At 36.6% G+C, this 17,464-nt stretch overlaps 1 protein-coding gene across 1 annotated transcript; it reads left to right on the top strand.

The window, feature by feature from the left end:
* Nucleotides 1-5,978: 5,978 nt before the first annotated feature.
* Nucleotides 5,979-15,969, top strand: LOC139725802 (cholinesterase-like). The gene is made up of 10 exons (XM_071636880.1): nt 5,979-6,140; nt 7,390-7,566; nt 8,714-8,873; nt 9,339-9,416; nt 9,890-10,008; nt 12,433-12,600; nt 13,161-13,603; nt 14,545-14,739; nt 15,073-15,254; nt 15,854-15,969. Exons 1-10 carry the CDS (start codon nt 5,979-5,981, stop codon nt 15,967-15,969), a joined length of 1,800 nt encoding a protein of 599 aa, XP_071492981.1.
* Nucleotides 15,970-17,464: the final 1,495 nt, after the last annotated feature.

The raw sequence follows: 17,464 nt of genomic DNA, 5'->3' as shown, positions 1-17,464 counted from the left end.
TAAATAATATATTGGTAACTACATATAAAGGTACATTTCTGAAGTTATGGTCAAAAGAAGCAAAAGTTTTCTTATTATTCTCTTTATTTTTCTCGACCTTTAATTGCAAATATCTCCATTTGGCAAATATGGACTTATCGGTTTTTGCAAACAAACTCTTCATATATATGCATTATCCCATAACTTGATGCCACAAGATTTCTGGATATTTTGAGATCTAGTTCCTAGGATTTTATTGACTCCAATCTAGCAATCTCTGTCGGCAAGATTCAGCCACAAAGAATCACATTATACTGACCTTCAAACATAAAAAAAGAAGGGGTGAATCGTCTTTTTCATAACATTATTATTCACAAAATGTTACACAAGGTGTGCTTACCAAGACATTATACATTATACCATATTGACTGGGGGAAATTGGGTTCAGCATCAAACAAAGCTTGAATTCAATAGGCCAAGTTACAAAACATTCTTCAGTACACGTTCTTCTAAAGAGGCAAATATCTTCATCTGTAACGTGGAGGAGGACGCATTTCTTATAATAACCGGGGGGCCAAAAGCTAAAAACAGAGGTCGAGTTGCACTCTCTCTACAAACTAAGTAGACCATGCTTATTTTCAAGTTTTTATTGTAACAAACAACATTCCACTGGTCTACCTCAAAAAATTTGTTGCGAAAGCCTCCAAATCCAAGATGGCGTCCAAGATGGCCGCCATATTTACTGAATTTGTTATTTGAAAGATAGAATTTGATTGAAAGATCAGATTTCAACAAATGTGATGTCATATGAAAGAGAATAAAATTTTCTACAAGTTGATACTAATTTTGTGGGTTTGAGATTTTAAGGAAAAAACACTCATTTTTTGATATTTTTCTGAAAAAAGGAAAATCATGAAAATGCTTGATTCAGCATAAATCAGAGAAAGACTGAAGGATTATCTTGAAACGTTTCAAGAATTTTGTTTGACATATAATTGATATTTCGAGAAAATTAGGGGTCAGTACCGTTTTTGGTTCAGGAGTTATAATGTCTCAAACTTGAAAACTCACTATGTAAAAATGGCCACTTTAGTTGTGACAATACCTTGTTGGTCGTAAAAAGAGCCTGCGCGCGCCAAGACTACTACACGCACCACTGACACTGGCGCTTGTAGCAGTGCCAGTGGTGCGTGTAGTAGTCTTGGCAAATGCAGACATTTTCTTTGACAAACAAGGGTTTGTGCCTGCAAACTAACTTTTCATACCAAGTGGTAGCTCAGGTGACGCTGATTGCTATTGTTTCAAAGTAGATTGTTCTGAAACAGATGAGATGAAGCAAAAATATCTTTCAAATAGAGGTAGAAGTTTGAAATAACCTTGCTATAGAAAGTTTAAAACAAAATCTGGATCAATCACTCAAAAAATTCAAGATTGCAGGCCATCAAAGCTGACATAGTGTATTGAGCCAAAGTAAATGTATCATTTCGATTTTGAAACAATTTTGTCTGTTTTGCTGTCTATTTATATGGTTTTTATATATTCTGAACATTTTAATGCCATTTCAAACCATCTTAGGTTTTTACGGAGACATTTTTTTTTTCAGAATGCACCATGAATATTTCTCTAAAAAGTTTTTAAAAAATTAGAGGTCAGTATTGTATTTGGTTCAGGAGTTATAATGTCTCAAACTTGAAATCCCATTTTATATAATATGCATTTACACGCATCTGTTCCCAAAGACGTCACAGAGGGTCAAATCCAAGATCAAGCTTACTATCGAGTTCCACTCTCTCTATAAACAAGACCATACATAATATTAAGCATACTAAGCAATGTTCCTTAAGTACACCTCAATAGATTTGTTGCAAAAACCTCCAAAGTACAAATGCGGTCCAATAGGGCCGCCATTTTTATTGAAGTTAACATTTCAAACATAAAATTTGATAGAGACATTGGATTGCAACACATTTGATGTCATATGAAGGAGAGTAAAACTTCCTAAAAGTCGATACCACTTTAGCTGTGTATTGTGATAAATTGGGGGGGGGGGGATCCATATTTTTATATTGTTTGGAAAAAGGAAGAAATGTGAAAATGCATGATTTAGTATTTATCAAAGAAGAACTGAAGAATTATTTTGAAACCTGCGATTGAGATTGAGATTTACTGAGATTGAGATATAATTCATATTTCTGGAATTACAGGCAATATCATACACTATTGACAAGTTAACGTCTAAAACTTGAACAAATTACATTTATGCATTATAAATTTTGCATACAATGTGTTTACATGGTCACATGTAATACTGTAACGGTCTAGTGACTTGCAAGTACCTGCAAACTAACTTTTCATGCCAAGTGGTAGGTGACGCTGATCGCTATTACTGTAGCATTTCATCATAGTAGATTGTTCTGAGGCAGATAAAATTGAACAGAAAGTATTTTCCAAAAAGAGATAGGAGCTTGGAATTTGGCACAAATTTTGCCAATGTGTAATATTTAGCGATAAAAATAGTATCCACACAAAATTCAAGATGGCGTTAATTAATCGAGGTTGTCGTTCAAGGCATTATTTACCATTAGTGCACGTAAAACAAAAACCCAGCTTTACTTAATTCCTCAAACTAGTTCTAAACTGTGAGTTAGGGATAGAACAACTAATGTACAAACTGAAATCAGTATAATCAATGCTAAATATTGTTAGATATACTAAATAGATCTGATAAGAATGTTTTTTTTATATACTAAATTGTCAACAGTTATGGCTATGGTTTCTTGAAAAGCAATGGTGATATCTCCGTATGTTTTAGGCTTTATCATAATTTTTTTACATGGTAGAATGTTTTGTAATACAACTAACCTGCACATATAAATCGAATGTGATATCTCTCCCAATGGTAGAATACCTTTAGTGTGTTGCGTCAAAGTTAAATCTCAACTTATAACTTATAATTTGATATATTTTTTTAATCTTCTTATATTGCTGTCTATTACATGTTCCTATACATCCGAACGATATTGTGCTAGTGTAAACCATATTGAGGGTCTTTTTTTTTTGGGTGGGGGGTGGGGGGTGGAGCTCATTCCAGTGTTAGGGTAAGGCCCAATCTTTGATAAAAAAGAAATGCTTCTGTATCAAAGATATGCTTTTTTACTTGTATGTTACTCTGCTGTTGTAGAAACGCCTGAATGATGATGGTATATGTGTAATAATGTCTGATCCGTAGATGTCCTTGAAAGCCCTTCTGATCCGAACCCCCTCCCCCCAAAAAAATAAATAAATAAAATTAAAAAAAAATCCGACATGGCGGCAATTTCTCAACTTTGTTGTGCAAAATGTGTTGTGCGAAATTACTTTTCAGTATATTGTTCGAATAAAATTGTCCAAATTGATTATTCGTGCTGTATATTCACATTTACAAATAAGCATGCTGAAACTGTATTTTCTGTTACCAGATTTTTCTTACATTGTTTTTAGGCTGATTTCATGTGGGTTATAGTGTCACAATTGATATGAGCTTATGCCATTGGTAGATGCTTTCCCATATTAGATATCAGGATCACTCGAGAGTGAAAATGTTCATTTTCATTCATTTTAGAGTGACCTCGGGGATCACTCGAAGAGTGACAAGTGATCCCTAAGGCAGGGCTCGACACTAACGGTGGTCCGGTGGCCCGGGGCCACCAAAAACGCACGTCGGGCCACCAAAATGTCAGAAATGAAGAACATAGGTGGCCTGATCGGGCCACCAATAAAGATCGGATATTTGCCTTTGGGCCACCAAAAATAAAAGTTAGTGTAGAGCCCTGCCTATTAAGGTCACTCTAAAATGAGTGAAAATGAACATTTTCACTCAAAAGTCACTCCAATTTCACTCTAAATTCACCGTTTTCTTGTTATTCACTCCTCACATCAAAAGCAAAAACTTCCACTCGATTTTTTTTTTCTTTTTCGGAGAGTAGAATATCACTAGTTCTAAAAATGTGTCCATAAAAACCTAAGACGGTTTAAGATAGCACAACAGACAAAATTGTATCAAAAACGAAATAATACATTTACTTTGGCGCAATACACTATGTCAGCTTTGATGGCCTGCAATCTTGAATTTTTTGAGTGATTGATCCAGATTTTGTTTTAAACTTTCTATAGCAAGGTTATTTCAAGCTTCTACCTCTATTTGAAAGATATTTTTGCTTCATCTCATCTGCTTCAGAACAATCTACTTTGAAATAATAGCAATCAGCGTCACCTGAGCTGCCACTTGGTATGAAAAGTTAGTTTGCAGGCACAAACCCTTGTTTGTCAAAGAAAATGTCTGCGTTTGCCAAGACTACTACACGCACCACTGGCACTGCTACAAGCGCCAGTGTAAGTGGTGCGTGTAGTAGTCTTGGCGCGCGCAGGCTCTTTTTACGACCAACAAGGTATTGTCACAACTAAAGTGGCCATTTTTACATAGTGAGTTTTCAAGTTTGAGACATTATAACTCCTGAACCAAAATAGGTACTGACCCCTAATTTTCTCGAAATATTAATTATATGTCAAACAAAATTCTTGAAACGTTTCAAGATAATCCTTCAGTCTTTCTCTGATTTATGCTGAATCAAGCATTTTCATGATTTTCCTTTTTTCAGAAAAATATCAAAAAATGAGTGTTTTTTCCTTAAAATCTCAAACCCACAAAAATAGTATCAACTTGTAGAAAATTTTATTCTCTTTCATATGACATCACATTTGTTGAAATCTGATCTTTCAATCAAATTCTATCTTTCAAATAACAAATTCAGTAAATATGGCGGCCATCTTGGACGCCATCTTGGATTTGGAGGCTTTCGCAACAAATTTTTTGAGGTAGACCAGTGGAATGTTGTTTGTTACAATAAAAACTTGAAAATAAGCATGGTCTACTTAGTTTGTAGAGAGAGTGCAACTCACTCGTTAAGTAAGCGACTTTTTGGGGTTTGGCCCTCCGGTTATAACCTTTATTCTGAATGTTGACAATTGTTTTTCGGCGATGAACGTCACGCGCTGGTTCACGGTATTCATTATACACAAAACACGACACGCTATGCACACAGTGACACACGCTGACACTGTCATGGCCCCGAGTTCATGATGTCGAGTTCAAATGTACGAGAAGACAGGGTGGTCAGGGATCGGACTCGTTGGGAATCTTTGATTATTTGCAAAATTTGCACCTTTCATATTTTCATCAATGAAATAAGTCGCAATTTGACAAACAATTGAAATAAACATTGAGTGATAATGAATGAAATTAGAGTGAATTGTATTTCGCATGATGTCTTGCAGTCTCATCCCTGCTCTTGAGTTAGGTTGGTCAACTCCTCTCCATATCTAAACCAGATTACTATCATGACTGTAAAAAGTGAGGTAAGCATATAAAATCTACATTCAACATAAATATTTATTTAAACACCAAACAAATCTGCGTTGCTCATCGAGTCATCAAGGCAATAAAGTGCGACTAGAAATTAATTCAACATTCTTGTTTATTATGACAGAAAGCATATCACACAGAAAATAATGGTGTAAAATTGATTAATATCTATCTCTGCAATACCACACCTTGCCGCTTTGCCATACGTAACGACCCTCTTGACGGTTATGATTTCAATTTAATAAAGGTTTAAGGAGTTTTAAGTAGCTCTGATAACCTCGAAGACCCCGATGATATTTCTTTCAAGAGTCCCGTGATGAATACTGTCAACAAAACATTGTATGACTTGCATATCTTGCTATCCAGCCTTGTATGTCAATAATGGTGATTTTTTTTTTTCTGAGACAGCGCGGGAGAGGGAAAGGAGGACAAACATTGACATTCAATTGATAGTGCATGGCTTCAAAGAGGGGATACTTGTCAGGTGTTACGAATTTCAATGCTTGCTCCTTTTCCCGACAGATTTCTTTGATAGTTTCCAGGGACTTACACGCCATATTTTGAACTGTTACAGTCGATATAACACCACGAGGGGAAAATGAAATTGGGCTTTGTGGTGCTGATAAGTATTGCCCTCATTGGGAAGGGTGAGTCCGCTGATCCCAAAGTGAATGTCACTGAGGGAATCCTGGTAGGGGAAATGGTGAGGTTCAGCGAAAGCACTTACATCAACAAGACGGTCGATGTCGATGTATTTCTGGTGAGTCCAATGAGCTATATCTGAACGCATTCTTTTACAAGTAATGCTCGGTTCTCTTATCCTTTAGGCTAAATATAAAATACTAATAAGCTGCTTGTAATGACTCCCATTTAACAACTTGGAGATGGTTTTAAAGGGTGTGTACAGTTCTGGTCGAGGCGAGGATTTAGCTTTTAACATTTTGCGAGATATTCAGAAACCACTCTATGAGATGGCAACGAGCATGCAATTCTAAGGGGCATCAAAAGTTTATTTGATGAAAATCGGTTTTGAAATGGCCGAGATACCAAAACAAGGTGAAACAAAGAGATCCTAATAAAAGGCGTGGCCTGTATACTAGTAGTCTTTTACTTTTTGGAATATCTCAGCCATGCTCTTTCATATTTCATATGAGGTTTCTCATTATCTCACTTAGAAATGTAAAAAAACATGAATCCCCACCTCAGCCAGTACTGTACAGCCCCTTTAAAGTGCTTGAAAAAATATGTCAGTATGGGAAAAAAAAGCATTAAAATCACACGATTAAATGGGTAAACATTATAGATTAAAGACGAAACAAAAGTATAAAGTTATAAGGCAGAACTTTTGAGTAGATGTATCATACATTCATTAAAGAGACGCGCTCGAGAAGGTGCACACCTCCGCACTTTTCTACTTAATATTTTATTTGAACTCGTGTTTTCTGCCCTTATTTAATTACGAGACATGTTAAAGGGTGTGTACAGTTCTGGTTGAGGTGAAGATTTAGCTTTTAACGTTTTGCAAGATATTCAGAAACCACTCTAAGAGATGTCAAAGAGCATGCAATTCTAAGGGGTATCAAAAGTTTATTTGATGAAAATCGGTTGTGAAATGGCTGAGATATCCAAAAACAAGGTGAAATAAAGAGATCCTGGTAAAAGGCATGGCCTGTCGCCTTTTCGACTTTTTTGGATATCTCAGCCATTTGAAAACCGATTTTTATCAAGTAAACATTGAATCCTTCTTAGAATTACATACTCTTTCATATTTCAGAAGAGGTTTCTCATTATCTCACTTAGGAATGTTATAAACCTGAATCCTCACCTCAACCAGTATACTGTACAGTCCCTTTGATACTAACAATTGCATTCAATGACACTTCGTGATGATAATATCAATGCTGTTGATATGTATATCATTTGGCTCGTGAAATCTTGCTGTTACTTCTATCAGTGAGCATGATACATGAGCTAAAATTATTGACGACAATTTCTGTTGGTGCCTGTAGGGAATTCCCTACGCAGATCCACCGGAGCGTTTCGCGAAGCCAGTGAGCAAGACTCCATGGACGGGCGAGAGAAACGCCACCGAGTTTGCCCCAGCCTGCCTGCAGGTTAACAACACTGAAATCCCCTACATGTCAGAGGACTGTCTCTATCTGAACGTGTACTCCCCGAGTAACAAGGTGAGTAATATCTGTCCCTCTCACGAGATGTCTCTGGCTGGATTGTCTAATTCCATTTTCTCTTCATTTTAAAGATATGACGCCTCGATATTTTAGGAAAAATCTAGGCTTTGATTTGGAGTCATCCCACGAGCCCGATACCCACGTGTCATTACGGCCCACGAAATCGACAATGAAAAATGGTCCATGAGCTTGACGTCTCGATATTTTAGGAAAAATCTAGGCTTTGATTTGGAGTCATCCCACGAGCCCGATACCCACGAGTCATTACGGCCCACGAAATCGACAATGAAAAATGGTCCATGAGCTTGACGCCTCGATATTTTAGGAAAAATCTAGCCTTTGATTCTGAGTCATCCCACGAGCCCGATACCCACGTGTCATTACGGCCCACGAAATCGACAATGAAAAATGGTCCATGAGCTTGACGCCTCGATATTTTAGGAAAAATCTAGGCTTTGATTTGGAGTCATCCCACGAGCCCGATACCCACGAGTCATTACGGCCCACGGGCTCGACAATGAAAAATGGTCCATGAGCTTGACGCGAGGCAAATAGGGCCCATGAGTCAGACAGTAGACAACCAAGGCCCACGTGTCCGACACTAGATAAAAAAGGCCCATGAGTCTGACACTATAGGCAAACCATTCAAGGCCCACGAGACCGACCTTGCTACATTAAGCCAAATAATGTAATGAGTATCGGACTTGTGGGCCTTGTTTACCTAGTGTCGAGCTCGTGGGCTGTGTGACTCATGGATAAAATTCCCACAGTATACAATGCACGAGCAATTAATTGGTTACTCCATGGAGCCACAGCTCCATGGTTACTCCGACCATTTTCATATATACGTGATCCTACGAAAGAAAAAAAATAGATGAAAACTGAAAAGCCAATTTCATAAACGTCTAACCAACATTATTGTCACGCGCTTTACCATTACCAACCTGCGAGGATGCTCCTCATGAAAAAATTAAAGGTAAGGCTTGTAAAAACTGTGTGAGAGCAGCGAGGTAGAAAATGCTTCTCTTCCACCTCCCTGGTAAGAGCATGCACTTCCCCGAAGCTGTAAAATATAGGTTTAAATGTTGTTTTCTTGCTTGCTCTCTTTCTCTTTCACCCTCTGTCCGTGTACATTATGTTGCAGTCATCTGCTGTTCCTGTGATGGTATGGATTCATGGAGGAGGAATCAGAACAGGAACTGCTATGACGTATGACTTTTACGGCGTTCCATTAGCTGCTGTCGGTGACGTCATTATCGTGACTGTTAACTACCGATTATCGATCTTTGGACAATTTACTACAAGTAAGACTCTCGTACGATTACAGTTCTTGTAAGAGTCACAATTCTTATATCAGTATCGACTGAAGAAATGCAAGACGACGTCACAAAACATAATGAGTCTTACGAAAGTGATGTTGTTAAAGGCATAATCTACCATTTGCAGAAGAAACAAAAACCCAACATTAGTGCTTTAGAATAGTTCTAAAGTGTAAGTTAGGGACAGAAACAACCACTGTAAAATTTTGAATCTGTATAATCGTTGTTAAGTATTGTTTAATACACAAAATGTGAACAATAGTTACGTATCCAGACTAAACCGTCTACAATAACGGTTTAATGAGAAAACACTGACATCCTCTATCATTATTGAAAAATGGATTAGTTCAAATTTATTTAAAAGTTTCCTTCGCTGCTGATGTAGTGATGGTGATACTGCGCAGTAATTCATTTTCATAACCCTACTGAATCTATTACATCCGTCTTCAGTGGATGATGTTGCACCAGGAAATTTCGCCATGTTGGATCAGGTGGCAGCGCTGGAGTGGGTCTACAATAATATCGAAGGTAACAATTCCTTGGAAACGGTCTTGCATGTTGTAATCTATTGTTCAGCTCAGTTCAGTTCAGTTCAGTTCATTGTAACGACTCTATAAATTATTGCTTTGGTTCGTACGCATGTTTGAAGAGATATCTAGGTACTGTTTTGATTCAACTCACATAATTCAGTGCAACGCAGGCTGTCGTCATATTGAGGAATTTCCAAAGTAATTTTGAAAAAGGAATACCGTAGATTTATAGTACATAATATATGTATATATGTATATATATATATATATATGTATATATATATATATATATATATATATATATATATCTTATATGGCTACTAAACAAAGAAAACCATTTTATGTTATTCTAGTTCCATTTGTTTTGTTGAAATGATTCTTCTGTCGAAATTGATATCAGTGCAAAAAGTAAGATATTGTACCAGATGATTTTAAAAAATGCTGATTTTTTTTTTCCATGCCTGCTGTCAGCCTTTGGAGGAGACAAGGACCAGATAACTCTCTTCGGTCAGAGCGCGGGTGCAGCTTGTGTCAACCTCCTCCTCCTCTCCAAGCTGAGTAGGCCTTATATCAGCAAAATCATCATGCAGGTATATGGTAGATAGGTTAGGGGCATCTATTCCATGACTTGAAATTGTCTATTTGAGATGCTGTCTCTATAACCATAGCGTCTTCCCAAGTTGTTTCTTCCTTACTTCTTAAAAATTTCCTTTCTCTTTTCTTTTCTTCTGAGGAACATATATTTCTAATTAGTGTCTTTTCTGTGTACTTATCTCGCATGCCTTGGTTTATTCATCATTCTATCGAATGAGACATTTGTTTTACGCAGGGAAGTTATAGCCCATTGCACGACATCGTAAAATTTGATACTTGATAATGTTCGAATGCATGAGGAAGAAAGAAAAAAGCACCGCTCCAAAATGTAACTGGTTTGAGAATTATTTGTTTGTTTGTTTGTTTGTTTGCTTTTATTTCTGCATTCAATCAGATGCAATTTGAATGCAAACTTCAAAAAGTACAAAGACAAAGAATAACAAGTGCAGTGAAATAAATCGATAACAGTACATAAATAGATTCACATAGGTGATTGCATTGAGCAATGTAGATACACAGAAACATAAAATAAAATATACAGTATTTTTCAGTAAACAACAGAGATAATTGAATGCAGGAGACCACCATCATAAGCGATTAAGCTTGAAATGGATGGAGGCCTCATAAAATGACTATCCAACGACATAACTCTCTTGGAGGAAGGTGATCAGGTGAGTGCAGTGCAGTTGCAGGTGAGAGTGCAAGATGCAGTTGAAGGAAGAAAATAGAGATTGACAATAAGATGACAATCTATACTATAAATATTTGTTAGCTCAATTGGTTTGGAGAATATAATTGTATCAAATATCGTTTAAGTGAAGCTTTCAAAGAATAAATACTTGAACAAGACTTTATATTATCCGGGAGATTATTCCAAATATCCGGACCCGAATATCTTGTAGATTTATGTGTCACTAACAATTTGGGATTCAAAAGGTGGAAATTTCTACATATACGAGTAGGGTACGAATGGACAGAAGTATTGAACCTAAACATGTTATCAAACGATGATGGAAGTTGATGATGTATATATTTGAACATAATTACTGCTACTTGAATAATATTCAAATCAAAAACCTTCAATGTTTTAAGCTCATGAAATAAAGAATCAGTATGAGCCGGAAAATGCGATCCTGTACAAATACGTATAACTTTCTTTTGTAATTTAAATATAGAATTTATTTTGGTAGAGCCGCAAGTACCCCATACAACATTGCAATAACTTATATATGGGAGAATTAAGGAATTATATAATAGAAATAAAGTTGAACGAGGAAGAAAGAACTTCAGCTTGGAAATTATCCCTATATTTCTAGAAATACACGTTGTAACATGATGTAAATGCTCATTCCAAGTCAAACTTTCATCTATATATACTCCTAGAAATTTTGAATTCATTTTCTTTTCTAATGGGATATCATCAATGTTAATATGTATCAACGTATCTTCATTATGAGAATGAAGTTTGAAATGAATAAAATGAGTCTTTTTTATATTCAAAGAAAGTTTATTAGACTTAAACCAATTTGATACTTTACTAATTTCAATATTTAAAGTGTCATTTAAAATCTTAAGATCTTTATGAGAATAAAATATATTCGTATCATCAGCAAATAGAACAAAAGAGAGAAGAGAGGATGTATTTATGATATCATTAACATAAAGAAGGAATAATAATGGGCCTAGAATTGAGCCTTGAGGAACACCACATTTAATTAAAAGGGGGTCAGATTCACAACCATTAAAAATAACATATTGTCTTCTATTAGTTAGATAATCTGTAAGCCATAAAAGTGCTTGTCCTCGAATACCATAATGACTAAGTTTGGTGAGTAAAATAGAATGATCAAGAGTATCGAATGCTTTACTCAAATCACAAAATATACCTGCAACATGTTCTTTGTTTGCAAAAGCACTCGTAATTTTGTCATAAATTTGTATTAGTGCTAAATCAGTTGAATAATTTTTTCTGAAACCATATTGATTGGGAATAAGTAAATCATACTTATTAATAAATTTAAGAAGTCTATCATAAACAATTTTTTCTAAGATTTTGGATATACTAGGCAATAAAGAAATAGGACGATGATTACTAATTTCATGAGGATCATCTTTTTTATGTACAGGATTAACTTTCGCTATTTTCAGCATTTTCAGAATTATGCTGCCACTATTAAGAGGTCTTTGAAACATATCACCATGCTGATGAATCCATGCTACTGATTTATTTTCACACTGCTGTCTATCATATGGGAAGTACTGAGTATTGGATATGATGAATTCTGTCACTCACAGATGTCCACTTTTAGAAGTATTTAGCGTTTATAGTCAACCTTTTTTTTTTCCATATCTTGATATTTACACATCAGAGACTGTGTGAATATGGTTGTAGTTTTCGTCTTTCTTGTCTCTGTGTGCAGAGTGGGACTTCCCTGACTAACTGGGCCTTTAGAGATGACCCTGAATTGGAGAGAGAGTTAGCCAGAGAAGTGGGTGAAGCAATGGAGTGTAACACGTCCACCTCAGAACTATTGGTGTCGTGCCTTAGAACCAAGGATCCCCTTCAACTACGCGAAGTTGGAGATAGGGTAAGAAAAAAAATGAGATCAAAGTCACGAATTTCTCATTGCTTACTTTCATTTACTAATTTTTCCATTTCACTGTAGTAAAAATGATCCGAATTCAGCACTTTTGATCGTACAACCTTTGAAAAACAGACCGGTATTGCGTAACGGCATTTAGGTCATAGTTGCTTGATGTGAAAATGTTGCGATTCTGATGCAAAGTCAATTGGACGTCTTACCGACATAGTGAACAAGAACATTTTCACTTATATCATCTTGATATCTTGACTGCTGAGCCCTGGACCAATACTTAAGGAAGTTATGCGGCAAACTGTGATTTAGAAATAGCCTTTTTCGCTTTGAATTATTTTAATCCACTCTTATTTTGACTGCGAATTAGAATTCTTGCATTACCCCCCCCCCCCCCAAAAAAAAAGAGAGTAAATGATGGGGAAAGAATGTCTGTGTTCTTACTTATCTCTTTCTCCTCCTACAGCACACGTTAGGTGGGAGGTTTGCTTACACTTAGAGATACTGTCCAAACCCCGAGATAAATTTCTAATTGTAACGTTTGGCATTTCCAGATTCATTCAGACCGATATCCCGTGATTCTAGACGGGGTGTTTCTGCAGGAGAGCCCTCGCTCTATGTACAACAAGGGAGACTTTCCCGATGTTCCAATCCTCGTTGGATCCAACAAGGACAAAGCCGCCTTGTTCGTGTACTTCGCCTATCCCTCCTACGCAGGAGCTGAGGAACATCCGCACCTCAATCGAACCGTGTTTGATGAGATACTTCAAAACACACTCGCATGGGTCGAAATGGACGACGCCATCATTGTCGATGCTACGACACATGAGTACGTGGACTGGACTGTGGCTGATGACCCCTTGGCCGACTACTTCCGATCCATAGTGGACGTGTCCGGAGACATGGACTTCGGGTGCCCGACCGATCTGGTGGTCAGGGAGCACGCCGAGGCTGGCTATCCTGTCTTTCAATATTTCATGACTCATCAACCAACCAAGTGAGCATTTACTTTTCTTTTCTTTCCAGTAACATATTCATTTGCCTATAGTTTGACAGTATTGAATTACCTATGACTGCACCCGAGTATATCCAGAATTCTTTATATTGTTATAACCCTCTTTGCAGACTTCGACCATCTACTTACTTTTCATTTCAGATACCTAAGGTTAAGCATTCATGGTGAACTCGTTCTTTCTCCCGCATTGGACCAAAAGTTTGGAAAGATATCCCTGTCACTGTTCGCCAATCATCCTCTGTGGAATCATTTAAAACATCTCTAAAAACATATCTGTTCAATATGTTGTAGGAAACAAAAAAGTGAAGATGTCACATAATTCCTTTTTCTTCTTGTTCATCTTTTTTTTTCTTCTCCTAACCTTAAGACTAAAAGCGCCATGAGCATCTCTTTGATGGACTGTTGCGCTATAAAAGTATACACTACAACGTATTATTATTATTATCATCATCATTTTGTTTGTTTGTTGTTGTTGTTTTATGTTGGCCTACCCTAAATTGACTCTCCATGTGTCCAGTACCCGCCTAAAAGTCTATGAGGGTAGAGCCTTCTCTTCTGTTGCACTACGTCTGTGGAACTCTACCAATCCCACTTCGTAATTGTAACAACCTCGATACCGCACTTTCTAAATGCCATTACTGTCATCATCATCATCTTGTACATCTCGTTAATTTTATGGATATGGAAAAGACATGCGCCGAGCTTGTTTAGCAAGTATCAGGAATTGGAAGCCATAGTAGTTTTTTTTTTTAATTTCATGATGAATACGAGAACACATTATCATCATTATTACCGTTACTATTTTGGATAAGTTTAATTTCCAAATAACTTTTGATCCACAGTTATCAGTTCAGTTTATGACAAGTTTCACCTATATACTATATGTGCAAGTCTTTCTCTCCTTTTCTGTTTTCTTTTTTAAGGAGCTATTTCCAGTATGGAGACATCGTTCCCTCGACTCCATGGCTTGGGGCAACCCATTCAGAAGATCTGACGTTCGTATGGGGTATTCCATTTATTGACGAACTTTATCACATCAAGGGCCATAACATGACGGCAGATGAAAACGCCCTCTCTGTTAAGTTCATGGAATTTTGGACGAACTTTGCAAAGTCGGGGTAAGGTCGCCTTGTTCTTTGTCTTCTGTAAGACTAATTCAGATTACAATTAGATTACTTATTGTAAAATGTCACCCAAAGCGGCAATGATATTTTTTTTTTCAAATGTATATGTTTTACTAATGCAGGCTATGTTTGGAAGATTATAGCAGTTCAAGATTTTCCATGTATATTGGGACTTCTTTCAACTTTTGAATTGTTCTACTGAAATTCTTTGATTTCCTGCTGTTGTGAACTAATGGTACATAAATCTTCAGGCTCGGTTTATAACGTTTTCATTACAAACAGAAGCAAAAAGTGATTTCCGTTTTCCTTCTGTTTCCTTCTACAAAGAAATCCCAGTAAGCCGAGCATGGATTCAGACCCATGGGAAGGACAGTACGCCTGGCCAGAGTACACCATTCCTGACCTCACATACAAGGAGATGACAGTAGGGCTACCCACGGGGAGGGCTGTCAGAGCCAGGCAGTGTCATTTCTGGAACCAGTACATCCCTTCCCTCGCTGCCTTCACAGGTACCATTCATGCCTCGTCTTTGTGTTTAGCTACATCTCAAAGCACATGCATTAAGGGTCAGGCTTTCTCTCACAGTTTAATTTTAAAGGTGATAGATCATGATATATCCGTCTATATAAAGAATAATACACAGATCTAGACATATCTAATGTTGTATTTACGTGGAGGAATAGATATTAAACACCAAAATAACAAGGATTCTATGCTTGGAATGATGAGATGCTTAATATGGCATGGTGTCAGGAGCAGACGCTCATTCCATTTTAAAGTTGGTCTTCTGAAGTAATAAACATACCCTCTCTACTTTTGTTTTAAATATTTAGGACCTACTTGTAAAAGGTTGACCATTTCGTTTATTAACAGAAAAATCAACACCGCTCGGATCTTCCTTTTATTGTTCGTGTACATTGTAAGACTGTTGGCGCTACGCTCAGTCAAATCATTCATTATAACACGTATGATACAATATTTTTACCACTATTTTCAGTCTTTCAATGGCTGGACAGAAATTAATATATATACGACTACATGTACTGAATTTTTGTACAGAGGAAAATACTCAGATTAAAAACCTTGGTTTTACGTTCATTTTATCCAGACGACATTAGTGACACTGAGAAGGAATGGCGAGAAATTTATGATGACTGGAAGACTGAGATGACAGCATGGCAGCAGGCGTTTGAGGAATACAAGAATGAACCTACCTGCAATTAACCTTCTTTGTCACGAATCTCAAACCTGTCAAAAGAAAATGTCACGTGATAGCTCGAGCATGGCTTAGTATGCGTACTTCATTGTTTCGTCGTCTTGTCGTTTATGTTTTGTTTGATTAATTCATGATGAAGCTATCACAATTACATCGATACTATATACTAGAATAATATTGGAATCCCTTTACAGCTGCATGTCCTTGAACTAATGTCATCACTTTTTGTAGCAGTTTAGGATGTAATTTGGTTTCGAATTTTGGGTACACGTCTAGATATACCTAACACTAATTTACACATCATACGATAATGTCATTTTCCTGGTACAGTTCAAAATTACAAGGCTAGTTACAATTTATCCATCATTTTGGTGATGGTAACACAATATGAATATAAAAGTAGAGCTGTAAAGGTTTCAGTTAATTGAAGTTGTGACAGAAGACTGTACATAATCCCAGCCACCAGTTTATGTGGTGTAAAGTGTCGTAATGCCTTCAATTTTCACATATTTTCTCTACCTATCGCTGTTCTTTCTCTTTTGCGTATGCAGTATTGCTCTGTCAAGCAGTTTTAGTGACATTATTTAGCAGTGACCTAAGTGGAGCGAATAAAAGGGAAACTCTCCTTGATGTTGTCTTTGTGTATCATTTTTAAAGTTTCCTACCTTTGACTGTCATGATTTCTTAGCCATTGACGTGAATATCTTCCTTTACAACATATTCACGATAACGAAAAAAAAATCATGTCTGTTTTGTTAAGTGGCTAAATACTAACAAAAAATAAGACATGTTTATCAATAATCGTTTGCAATAATACATGGAAAAAGAGAGAGGGGGAATGAAAATCGGGTATTTAAAGATAAACGCAATGCTGCTATATCCATGTACTTTCTTCTGATATTTATAATACAAATGCAAATAATATAAGCATGGAAGCATTGATACATATGTTTGAATAGACGTAATCTGTATATCATATTCTTTCGTAATTTAGGTTATTTTGCCTCGAATACCAAGAACAAGAGGAGTTTGTCAATTCATTCCAAGGATTAGACCCTTTTTACATTCATGTATGGATGAGACCCTTGATATCATAGACTATGTATTGTTTCTATGGTGTTCAGTTTAGAGTCGAATGTGCGCTGTTATTGTGTATCTCTGGGCTATAAGAGTAAATCTGTCTGGTGTGATTGGTGTGATTTCACAGCACAAGTTACAGCCAATATCAGATCAAAATTCATCGCATACAAGAGACGATCATCATTCAGTCATTCTTTTATACAACTCTTATTTCTTTCATCCTTTATTTAATCCAATACAGAAATTCCCCGCAAATAAAGGAGAGCTTATGCTAATGTAAACCAATATCTGTGTGAAGCATCGTCAGAACTGCACTGTTTGAAGAGAACGTTTCAAATATAGGGAAATGCAACTCACTGAACGCGAGTTTCACTTGGACTCGTTTGGACTTGAATATTTATTCAGCTACAATATATGCGTCAG

Source organism: Diadema antillarum, unplaced genomic scaffold, assembly GCF_040938485.1.
Source record: "Diadema antillarum isolate AM-2024a unplaced genomic scaffold, OU_Dant_1.0 seq00000059_RagTag, whole genome shotgun sequence".
Classification (NCBI taxonomy): Eukaryota; Metazoa; Echinodermata; class Echinoidea; order Diadematoida; family Diadematidae; genus Diadema; species Diadema antillarum.
This window is presented reverse-complemented; position numbering and strand designations above follow the sequence as displayed.

Bases quoted from the DNA above. Each gene is read 5' to 3' on its own strand.
- LOC139725802 (XM_071636880.1), top strand. From the start codon at position 5,979: ATGAAATTGGGCTTTGTGGTGCTGATAAGTATTGCCCTCATTGGGAAG. The intron at 6,141-7,389 runs GTGAGTCCAATG...TGGTGCCTGTAG, and splicing joins TCGATGTCGATGTATTTCTG to GGAATTCCCTACGCAGATCC. The intron at 8,874-9,338 runs GTAAGACTCTCG...ATCCGTCTTCAG, and splicing joins CTTTGGACAATTTACTACAA to TGGATGATGTTGCACCAGGA.